Source organism: Xiphophorus hellerii, chromosome 16 (genome assembly GCF_003331165.1).
Source record: "Xiphophorus hellerii strain 12219 chromosome 16, Xiphophorus_hellerii-4.1, whole genome shotgun sequence".
Classification (NCBI taxonomy): Eukaryota; Metazoa; Chordata; class Actinopteri; order Cyprinodontiformes; family Poeciliidae; genus Xiphophorus; species Xiphophorus hellerii.
In genome coordinates, this window is record NC_045687.1 from 12622695 (window position 1) to 12635151 (window position 12457).

The 12457-nt window shown below is 39.1% G+C and overlaps 1 protein-coding gene across 3 annotated transcripts in view; it reads left to right on the top strand.

Annotated features, from left to right (window-relative positions):
* Positions 1-12457, top strand: part of adcy9 (adenylate cyclase 9) — a 38377-nt gene that overhangs the window by 13783 nt on the left and 12137 nt on the right. For all 3 annotated transcript variants that reach the window (XM_032587760.1, XM_032587762.1, XM_032587761.1), the window contains one exon: positions 11520-11677. In XM_032587760.1, the coding sequence (XP_032443651.1) occupies positions 11520-11677 (158 nt within the window). The remainder of the gene's footprint in view (positions 1-11519; positions 11678-12457) is intronic.

The following is a 12457-nucleotide window of genomic DNA, read 5'->3' on the forward strand; positions in this document are numbered from 1 at the left end:
TTGTGTTGGCATCTCTTTGTCTTGTTTTTCAATTTTCTGTTAAAAAAGAAACCCCAAATTGAAGATTTTCAGATGGGAGTTTGCCTTTAATGCTGTAGTAGTAGCTGCTAATCCCTACAAGGAACTGTGTTATAACCAGCCCTGGCTGTCTGGTACTTAATCAGCATTTAATGTGTTGTTTTTTCACAATCCACACCAATTTATTGCATGACTTGCAGTGAGATGAAGCATAAAGAGGAATTACTAACAGTCAGTACTGAGCTTGAATCAGTAAAAATGTAAATATTTGAGAGTAAAAATGATATTGTAGTTTTTTTTCTATTCCTTGGCTTTGTGCTTCTATGCGTGTCTGTAGAGAGAAGAGAAGACGTAGATTAGTGCGTCACTGTGTTTCTTTAAAATGGTCAAAAGATCTCTAAAAATGATTCTGAAAAGAGGAGGGGGTTCCATTTCATTTTATTCTCTGGCTGTCTGTCTCAGTACCTGTACATTGGATGGTGCCATAACTTAATGTGTGACAGAAGAACCTAAAACTACTCAGTTTAATTTGACTGAGATCAGACTGTGGTTATACAGATGATGTCCTTGTTTCTTCTCCATCTGCATGTCCCTTCTGTGTCTCACTAGCTGTCAGCTGCTCCTCCTTCCAGACTTCATACCTTCAGGAATCTCACATGCTGGCAGTCCTAAAGACCACTACTGACTTGGCCTGTCAGAGTGCTAAGTACCTGATATATTCCCTGCAGAGGTGACTCCCTGTCCTTTTATCACTCTATAGTTGTCCATCTCCTCCTCTTTCTTTACTCTGTCTACTTTTCTCTCTCTGCTTTTGTCTCGCTCATTGAGTAACTGTGTCAAAGTGCTGCCTTTGCTGTTTTCAAACTGCATCATCATCAACAATGCAACATTACAGGAATGTTTCTGGGCAGGCCTGGTATCAGATTGTTTCTGCCCTTCTTACTAATCCATGAGTCACTTTGAACCCGTCGACTCTTCTTCTTTAGGAGTGTGAGGCAGCACGATATAAAGACGGTATACATAACTTATCCCTTGTTCAGACTAGACGCTGAGATAATTATGATCCTCATTTATTGCAGAGGATCCAGCACATTTTCCTCATCAGCCCCCCATTGAAGAGATGCCATCACTCAGAATGTGTTATTATTAGAGCAAAAAACCAGGGGCAGGTGGTGAATCAGAGGTTGAAAGGAGCTTTGTCTTGCTTTGCTGTGCACTTTGATCATTTTCCCACTCTCACATCTCTGGTCACTGTTAAATCAATAGGGTAGCGCTGCTCTTAACCGCACATCGATATGATCTCAGGCTGAGATATTTCAACCATTTCAAGTAAATGTGAAGCTCTCTCTGTGTGTGTGGGAGGGAGGGGGGAGAGGTCAACAAGGCTTAATTATTTTTTTCCTAAATACAACACCTGAGCTTATAATGTTATTTTTATTAAGTATAGTACTTAGACATTTTTATGGCCCTTTATGTAGCTTCTCACTGAGTTCTTTATTTATTATTTTAGTGATTGTAATAAGGATACTGTTTTCCCACAGTTTACTTTGCATATTGATATTTTTGAACATGCCGTTTGCCTATTTTTTTCTCCCCTCCAGGGGGTCTTTTGTGGGCTCTAGTGTCCCTTATATAAAAGTAGGCTGACAGGACAGGGGAAGCAGAGGGGGGAAGACATGCGGCAAATATCGGCCGGTCCGGGAATTGAACCCACAACGGCCGCGTCGAGGACTCAAGGCCTCCAAACGCGGGTCGCCACCACAGCACACCCTGCCATTTATTTTTGGGGGGAAATCTCTTACACATGTTAGCATCATACTCTTCTGATTCTTTCCAGTCAGAAGAGTGATGTTGGGCAAATTAAAAGATTAATATAAACATAGATCTGCTAGCAGGAGAAATAATTTTGGTCAAATGTGTACCTTATTTGAAGGCAAAATTAGAAATAAATCATCTTAATTACTAAAAATCAGCTAGAAGCTAAACAAAAAAAAAGTTTTCCTTCAAAAGCATCAATGATCTCTGCAGTGTGGACGTTTCTGCTGCACAGATGTGCTGAATGACCAATCTGGCCATATGGTTACTGCTATGAGAGGGAGCAAAGCAATGTAGGAAAATTTTAACATTCAGTACACAGGCGAGGAAAGAATGCAAAAAAAAAAAGGTGACGAGAAGGAAAATGAGGAAAGGCTCTTCAGATGATGTCAGCTGTAGCAATTCTATGGAGATAAGAACTCTGTGCTGATGTGCTGCTGAAGCAAACGGATATGGGCTTGGACACAAAGGAACACAGGCGATAGTCACACTGCAGATGGATGGGAAGCAAGAGGGAGAAGAAGAGAAAGTGGAGGGCACTGAGACTGAGCAAAGCTGACAAAACGAAGAGTGAATGCAGGCCACTGAGCAACAGAAAGTGAGGATGTCAAAGATTTTGGAGGGATTTCAACTGTATCTATTGTTCAGCCAACAGAGCATGACAGCCACAGACTGTCGAGGAAGGAGGGATAACAGGCACAGAATACAAAAAGAACGCAGAGTGTCGGAGACAGGAGCAGCCAAGTGAGAGTTAAACGCGCTGGAGAGATGTCGAGAGTTATTTTTTTGTTGTTGTTGATGTTTTCCTTTTTTTTTTGAGTGCTCTGTGTTGGAGCTGGCCTGGAGCCAGGAAAAATGCACGGCCCAAATATGAACGTTTAACCTTGCGTCCACCTCTGTTCAGAACACAGACATAAAGAGGGGAAGGATATTGATATGTTTCTGTTGATTGCAACGGGAAAAGGAAGGAAGGAAGGAAGGGAAATCTCAGGATGGTGTGTTGTGTGAGGGCTGTGTGCTTGTGTGAGAAAGTAGGGCACTATTCTCAGATTAGGACAGTGTTTTTGTGCTACACTGGAAAAGGTCAGGCTGAGAAAGGCCAGGTGGTGTGTAACACCTCCTGTCTCTTATCAACGCAGAGGGTTGCGTAAATTATCCCAGGTGTCACTGCAGGTTATCAAGGGTGTTTGAGAAGAAATTGTGTTGAATTACCTGTGCCTTTGTTTGACAGACACTTTAGGTGTGGTGTTAGTTGTAACTCTTGGCTCAGTGTGCCTGTAGTACATGGAGTAACTCTGTCAAGTATCTACAGAGGTGACTCCCAACTTTATCTCGCTAGATGTCTCTCTATTATTTATAACACATTTTTTAATTACCTCCAGGTCTGAATTGTAAAACCAAAGAATAAAAGGGGGCTCCCACAGACAAATAGAGTTCATATTTATTGGATTCTTGTAGCTATCAGTGGGTAAATGCAGCTAAAAGATGTACAGTGCCCTATAGATACATTCATATCTATTGAGCTGTTTCGCATTTCATAATGTTACATACAGACACTTTAATGTATGTCACTGGGACCTATGGAGAGAGCCAGCAACAGGTAAATTGGAAGAAACGAGTCATTATTAAAACTTTTTCCTAATTTTATTTTTTTTAATTTCTTAAATTGGAAAAGTGTTGTGCATTTATATTCTACCCCATTATTTAAGTACTCTTAAATAAAGTATTTAACCAGCTGCCTATGGAAGTCGCCTATTTCTTAATCATGACCTTCCACTTGAACTAAAAGGCTGGGCAAGAAGTAGCTGAGAGACCCCTTGTATGGAGAAGCTGTAGAGATTCACAGCGCAGGTGAAAGATTATGTCGATAAAACTTCAGTTCATTGTATTCTCTACAAATCTGTGGCGAACACAAATTTGTGGATATAATTCCACCGTCCCCTGAATTTTTCTCAAGTGAGGAAAACAATTCCAGTTAATTCCGGAAACATTTTCTACAGTATGTTGCTGAGCATGGGAACTGAGCGTTTCTGATAGAAAACGCTATTTTCCCCTCACTTTAACATTGTAAATAATTCTGCTCACATCACTGGATGTCCTTTAAAAAGCCCCATCAGAAACGGGATCAGCAGAATTGTTCGACTCCAAAGAGGAAGGTCATCTTCCCCGAACACCTCCCCCAACCACAAATCTCACCCATGCTTAGCTCTTGAGGGTTTCACTGTTATAACTTATGAATGCCTGCTATGTGTGGCAATAATCTTTTCTGACATGCTTTATATATTCCTTTGTCAATCCACAACTGCATGATGACTCTTATTTCTGCCTCTAATGAAACTGGCCCTCAAATCTTTCTTGAGCATATTTTCTATTTATGTCCCCTGTACACCATTCCACAGTAATAGTTTCTCTTAAACAGCTTGTAATGTTGGACAAATTTCCACTCTTTTCTTTCTTTTTCTTCGTCCCCTCCTGCTCTCTCCCCATCAACGGGAACAAGGCGTACAGTATATCCTTGGACAGAGAAAGTGTGATATGAGAAGGAGGAAGGGTTCTTGCTGACGCGCCAAATGGCACAGAGATCTGCTCGGCATAGCAGTGCAAGTTTCTGTGCGCCACCTGCTCTGCTGCCCTCCTGCTCCGATACCTGGCCCTGAAAGGCAAATCTGTCATTATGATCAGACCCACAATGTGTTTGTGTTCATGTGGCTGTGTGCTGAAGCAAGCAAATCTGCCAAACCTTCTTTTTCTCTTTGCTGCCCTCTGTTCTCCTTTTTTTTTAATAAGCCACTCTGGGATGGGGATAGTGTGTGTATATATATACAGTATATATATATACATATATATATATATATATATATATTCTTTCTGTGAAGCTCGGGCTGCAAATATAGTTGGAAAGAAAAAAATACGTATGTCTAATAAATGTCCAGTGAGTTTCACATTTGCATGCATTCTTGTATCAACTAGTACCAGGGACTTTACAGGGATGTTGTAGCTGTTTTGTATGCATAAATTTGTTGCTATTCTTTCTTGATTCACTAGTGTTTTCCTCTCTCTTTTTGTAGGTGTAGAAGCAGATCTCTACAGTGTCATCCTGTATTCTCCTGTTTCTCTCTTCTTCTTTTCCTCTAAACCTTACCCCACCTTTCTCCCTTTCTTTTCTTCCCTTTACATTGCATTTGCACTATATTTGAAATGAACCCAAAGCCAGATTCTCATAGAGCTTTTAATATATCTATGAAGTGGAGCATTATAGCAAAAGCCGTAATGCTCCACTCGTAAAATGCAGTGGTCTAAATGGCATCTAGTGTCATCAGAGTGCATATTTCTTCATTCAAATACAATTGGCCTACCATCCTTGTAGCAGTTATTTCATGGATAAAATGAGTTCTTGAAAAGTAAATAGTCAGAATATGTTAACATATTTACATTATTTACATTTTTAACCATAACTATTTCATGAATAAAATTGTTTCTTAGCCATTTCAAGCATGAAATGTTTACATTAAATAAGACAGGGTTGCTTTTGAAGTATTTAATCATTATTTAATGTACAGTTTATAATTTTAAAGATTTTTTTATGTCTAATTTAACAGTAAGCCTTATTCAAATTAGTTTTATCTGTCTCTTCTCAGATGCATCTGTTGGCAGCTTTCCTTTAAAGAGGCAAGGGCAGTAACATTCAGATGCCATGAAAACAGACTTTTAAAAAAAGTGTCTTAATGATGGGATTAAAAGTTTGTTTTGACATAAATCTATAATCTGATGACAATAAAAGTGATCCCAGAAAAAGAGAGAGAACGTTAGCAGGTGCTTGGAGTCCTTGCATGAACAGTGCCCAGGTTATACGCTCCTGAAACTCGTCGTTTGGATTGTATCTACGGGTGATCAAATGTAGCCAAGATTTGTTTGGGGACAAAAAGACATAAATAGAGCTTTTTAGTTTTGCATTTAATATAAATCTACAGTAATGTACCAACTTCAGCATCATTGGCCTTCTGTAGTACTGCACTCTAAATTCAAAACTCCGACCACTTCCTGTTTATTCAACTTGCAAGTGAGCAATAGAAAACTAGATTCAGGCAAAGCTGAGAACTTCTTCTTTCTGGATTTCCAGTGCTGCCCTCTGATTGAAGGACGCCCAGGGCAGTGAGCCTCATCATCCCATTTTAAAAATGGGAGATTAGTGGCAGCCTAGTGTGCGTCACATTTTCCATCACTTCGGCTTTCAATTTTACATAAAGGGCATTTAAAAGTGGGCCATCATGCAGGGCTGCCATTTAATTGCCCTTCTCTTTGCTCAGACCGGTGGATGGGTAAGTTTAAGTGTCTAAAATGACCACTTTGCTATGCATCTGTGTGTGCGTCCATCTTTTATTGTGTTTGTTTGATTCTTTCTTTGCATCGCGCAGAGAGGGCTCTGGGACATTTGTTCCAGGAGGTTGTGGCTGTGTAAGGTAGTAATAGATTTGTTTACAAAAGGCTTTTCTCATTTTGCGCTCATCTGTTCGGAACAGAAGGGCTCAAGAGATGGAGATAATGTTACTGGGCTCTCACGGGAAAAGGTTATTTACTGTTCCCAGTCTGCTGATGGCACACGACAGGACACTTCACATCCTGTAATGCTCGGAGCCTGCCAGTAATGATGTTCTTCAATTAGCCCAAGGACAACCGAGCGTGAGAGGGTCAAACGCATGTATGGATCCGCCTCACAAACCTTCGAAAGTTTTGACAGAGAGACTGACATAAAGCAGAACATCCACACAGAGCTGAAAAGAAATTATCAACAAGAGTTGGGGCTTCCTGACCTTTTTCCCTGTGAGGTTTTTTGAGCTCATATGTATTCTGAAGTGGGATGAAAACGTAGTTTTGTTTCAGGACTTTCAATCCATGATCCCCCATGCAGCTATTTCAGCTACCTCATGTTAAGACTGCAGATGAGATTCTCCTTGACAGGAAAGAATCAGGGGCACTAACGCAGTAATCTGTTTAAAAGCTCATGCAGCTCCTCACACACACAAATTGTTCATTGTGTAGCTTTTGAAAGGCTTTTTGCCCCTGATTTGTCTCGCTCGTATTGGGCTTTGACATTTGAAGTTAACAGGGTTATGGATTCCTGTCTTTTAAGATGATCTACGATGATCTGCTTCAGTGTGACAAGAGACCGTCTCGAAACCAACTGAGCAACACGGTTTCTATTTTTGTACAATTACCTTGAATACATAATAAAAAATGTTCACATTGTGTTAATACTACAAACACAATAGTCTATATTTTATTAATATTTAATTCTATGGGCCAACAAAGCTGTGCATGATTAATAAATTAAAGGAAAATGATGCGTAGTTAGCAAACATTTCCACAAATAATTTCGTGTGTCACTATTCACATTTTTATATATGAATGATAATTTAAAACTATGTATCAGTTTACAACCTATTAGCAATTATATTCTGCCTTCATATTTTGAAGTTTGTTATGGGACAAATCTAAGAGCGTTCCAGGGGTGTGAATATTTTTAAAAGGCATTGTATGTTTTCTTTATTTCTTACTCAAAGCTTTAAGCAGAACCACATCTGATCTACTTTGCCTCCAGCTTGTCAAATTCTGAACTACTTTGGTTTTTTTCTTAGTTTGTCCCACTTTGTTTCTCTCCTCACTCCATGAGCATTTTTTTCTTTTTTTTAAATAGGTGTGTACTTTTAATAATGAATAATTTCTCTCTTGTCCCAATTCAGAACCTTCCTGCCTTCTTTGATGATTTTTAAGTCTGGTGAAAAAGAGAGGTCAGGTAATCTCTCTTGGTGTTTTTTTTTAGATGGTTGTGACTGAACAGTGCCTTACATCAACAAGGATTTTTTCTTTTCTTCTTAATACGGTTTTGGGACTGGTAGTTTGTTTGGAAGGGAACTTTCCATGCTATCTTTTCCTCCAAAAGGTCAAATTATCTCCATCTTGGTACTTTGTCTCTATAGGCATCACTAGTGACTGCATTGTTTTGACCTTATAAAAAGCATTCCATTGGTCTTTTGGGTTTTTTGCAGACATTTTTCAGTGTCAGTTGCACTTTTTAACCTTTTCACAACCAGACATAAAAAAAGATGCCCAACAATTAATGCTGATGTTACTCTGAAGGGTTAATTACTTTAGGGTAATTGCAAATGTAGCTTTAGTCTTTCAAGTTTATGCCAAATGATCTGTACAAACCTTTACATTTTCCAGAAATTTGGGAGGAAAGTATGCAAAGACTTGATAAGGCCAGAATTTATACTTACCGTTTGGTGTGCTAAATAAGCTCTTAAAGTATTTGTGAATAGAGACTGAATGGCCCATTAATTTCTTTAAAACAGATTTGGCTTAGTCTCCATCCAGTACATCTAATTCATCTGGTGCCGTTAGTTTTTCGGTCGGATTTACTCATGTAAATTTGAGCTGCACAGTATATCATCACTTTATGGGTATCACTTTGTCAATCTGCGCAGCAGCATCGATATCACCAAAAGGTGCTTAGACAACAATACATATCCACTATTTATACATGTTTGCATTCTGTTCTGCAGTGATATATATTTTGTGAAACATGTTTGCTAAGATCAGTAAGAAACTCCTTTTGTTGCCAACAGTACAGTTGCAACCCAATGCAAGATTTCTATCTGAAATCAGTGAGACATGGGCACCGTACATCCTAGTACTTCTGAATTTATTGCAAGCCATATTGGCGTCAACATTTTCTCATATTTTTCTGATATCTTGCAGTCTGGGCATGAATTAAAATGTCCATGTTTCAGTCTAAAATGGAGATGGTATGCATCTTTTTTCTTCCACACAACTGTCTAGAAATATTTTTAGATTCAGCACGTTAACAGCGTTACACTGCATTACACTCTTCATTGTTTACCTTTCTTGTTCAAATTGTTTATGACGCTGTTGGAAAACAGTTAAGTCATCAACAATGACTCCCCTGATTATAGAGGCTGTAATCTCAGTCATAAAGCTTAATTTTTATGGGTTAATATAATATAATATAAATTAAGCAATAAATATTTGCTCTATATCCCCGTGGGATGAATCTGCATCAGTCTCACTTTTTGAATTGAACTACCAGAAAAACCCCTAAAAACAAATCAATGATGTTGCAAGGTATTGAATTGCACCTCTATTCACTCTCAGCTGATTTATTTCCTCACAGATATTGAGACAAAGGCTAGAGACGTGTGAATAGAGGAGCTAAATAACAATTTTGACCCACAAGCAAAAGTCGATGTGTGCTTCCCGGTGGGAGGCAGAATGAGATTCGATTAGCCATTCGTTCCCCGACTCTGTTTTTAACACAGTCGCAGGGACTCGCTCTGACTTTCAGAGGCCATCAGAAACTCCTCTCAGCTTCCCGCTGCCTGTTCTCATCCGCTGTGCCATTCTGCATCACTGGTGCGAAGAATTAGTTCGTTGTTTCTGCCTTTGAGTACCCTGGTTTCTTATCCTAGAATCTCATCCACCTGGCCTGTTGACAAGCTACAGCAAAGCTATCCTCCTACTCCTCCACACACTTTGTGCATAGGTGTTTGACTGAGCGTGTAGGTGGACAGAGAGGCGCTTTTATGACCATATAATATATTTTTTTGTCTTTTCATTTGCATTTTTACATGAGTGTTGCTTTCGTATTCCATCCCATTCATTTATCCAACATTTTGTTGTACCTTGGTGTCATGTGTGGCCCGTGTCTGTGCGGTACAGCCCTGCGGTGGTTCAACACAAGCAGCGGCAGGCCTGTCTGGAGTGCTCAGTGCAGACAATGCTCAGTGCTGGAGGCTGTGATTTTACTTGGTTCCGAGCTATGTGGCTAAGCACGGAGTCACATGTAGTTACCTGCTCTGACAACAAACAGATAACTGAAGTTGTGTCTGGTGACAACAAAATGATGTTGACTGAGTGGAGGAAAATGAACAGAGTCAACGACACACTTTGTCTGTTTGCTCTCACCTAGTAAATGTTATAACCATCTGCACCATGCTGTGCATTTAATATACCTTAAATCCAAGAGACAAATACAACTATCAGCATGCATTTAGTTTCATTTAGCTTATGAATTTCTTTATTGATATAAAGTCCACTCTTTTGACTGCTCAGAAGTAGTAATTATCTGTTTACATTTGGCTTTATTTAGACAATTTAATCTAAAATACTGTGTGCATAATATATTCATATCTGTTGTGACTGTCTTGATGTAAACATCTTTACCCCATAATGAAAACTGTTTGAAAAAGTATCAAATGCAGCACACTGTTGTATAAATGAAGTTTACAAATAGAATTATTTTGGGCTAGCTTCTGTGGCATCCCACAAGCCACCATTTTAAACGATTTGATCTATATTCTCTCATTTGTATAAATCAGTTTTATTTTTTGAAAACAGCCAGGCTTAGCTATCACGGTGAACTGACCTGTTTTCATAGTTGAAATTCTGGGAAAAAAAGCTTCACCAACACAGCGAAAACCTGTACGAGCTGGAATGCTAAGAAATGCTAAACTGAAAACATGCAGGTGTTTGAACATGACATAACCCCTAAACCTTCTGACCATATTAATGTACCATGCATGGCCAAAGTATTCATACACCTTTTCAGTTCTTGCATTTAGTCATGTTACAACCACAAGATCACCATAAAGTAGTGTACATCTGAAAAGTGTGGCATGGGTTTGCTTTCACCATCCCCAAATCTCTCTTAAATAAATCTATTAGGGCAATCAGAGATTCAGAAGAAGTACAACTGTTCTGTGTGTGTCTGAGTCGACCATCCTCTCTGTGAAACATGATGGCGGCAGAATCATGCTGGAGGGCTACTCTTGTTGAGTGGGAACAACCAAGCTTGTAAAACCTTAAAGGAAGATAGATGAAGCTTGCTGGAGGCTGCAGATGAATAGAGTTTGGGGGCGCACGTTCTTCTTTCAGCACGACAGCAACCCTAAAAATATAGCCAGAGCTTTACAACAATCCATGTTCATGTGTTAGAATGTCCCAGTCAAAGTCCAAACCTGAATCAAACTAGTTTGTGGCAAGATTTGAAAATGTGTGTTCCATCCCATCTGCTTTGAGGGGATGTCCAAAGAACATTTGAAGAAATGTTAGTATTTATTTAAATGTGCAACATTGTTAGACATGCCCTTAAAAACGTGAAAGCATTCAAGGGGTATGAATCCTTTTGCAAGGTGCTGCACATGAATCTCACATTGTGGAGGAACTGGAGATCAAAGTGGATAAGTGAAGGACATAAATTTAACCTCCACAGAGAGAAAGAAAGTAGAGTGAAGTGAGTGATGTAGAAAAATGATGGAGGTTGGATTAAAGTATCTATTCTATTAAAGTTTTAAAGTTTTTCTCTGTGTGTGTCTGAACAATCTGTTCTATATTGTATTATATAAAAAAGCCACTTGGGGATAAAGCACCAGACATGATGTGGATACACATCCACATTGGCATAAAAGAATGATTCATTTATGTGACCTTGTTTTTTTTTTTCAAATTAGGTGAGCTTTATATTGAATTCTTTTCTCTCTTTCCTACATAGACAAATAAATGAGGGAATTCACTAAGCCTTAGCTGAATCCTAATGCAACCCCAGGGTTCCTCTACACACACAGAGAGACGACTAAACCTCTGATCTAATCTATTTGTCACCTCTCCAGGCATGAGGACCTACCTCATCTCCGGCAGAAAGGTGGAGGCCCTCTGTAACTGCACCCAGACGGGGCTGTCTGGACCAGGGGATGCTGATTCTCAGTGCCAAATGCCCAGGTTGCACACGCCTGATGGGGCCTGCACCCTCCCCTTAGACAAAAACAAGGCGAGTAGTAACCATCTCTGGGAGAGCTCGAGATGCTGCTGAATGTGTATTGTTTATAGCTGCACAGCTACACCGCCTGAGGAAGAACACGGCACACGGTGTGTTACTACAACCTCTTTTGCTATATGTGGGTGTATCAGAAGCTTTTATAAATATTTTAGATTTTTTTTTTTTGCATGCAGAGACGCTGCCTTTGCATTGACTTTTAGCCCAGTATTATGTAGCCTCATTTTTCTATGTGTTCCTTCCAGCTACATTAATATAACCCTATGCATCCTCTAGGGAAGGAGTAGCTCACTTTTTATACACCTACATGGATTTACCATTAAAAATGCTTCCATTAGTCATAGTTGTATTGCTATGAGACTTGAAAGCAACACTTTAACATCTTATTAAACAATTTTAGAAATATAGTATTATTTTTAGCAGGTATTTTTTGTAAAAAAAAAAAAAAAAAACCTTTAGTGCAGATGGTCCTCTTTAAATCTAACTGTAGAAGGAATGTATAGTGGATGTAAAAAAGGTGCAAGCACCAATTAGAAAATCTATTTCTTGTGACAGGAAAAAAATAACTGAAATGTTTTCACATGTAAAACAGAAATCATTTAGAGGAAAAAGAAAAAATTGTGCACAGACCTTAAAGCTAATGATTTTTTAGCATGTGGTGACTTTACAATATGTTCCTTATATCTGTACAGTATAGCAACTTCCAGTCATTTTTGCAATATCAATTGCAACTAATCTATTTGGCCATCTGGGTGGATTTTACTAATATTGATG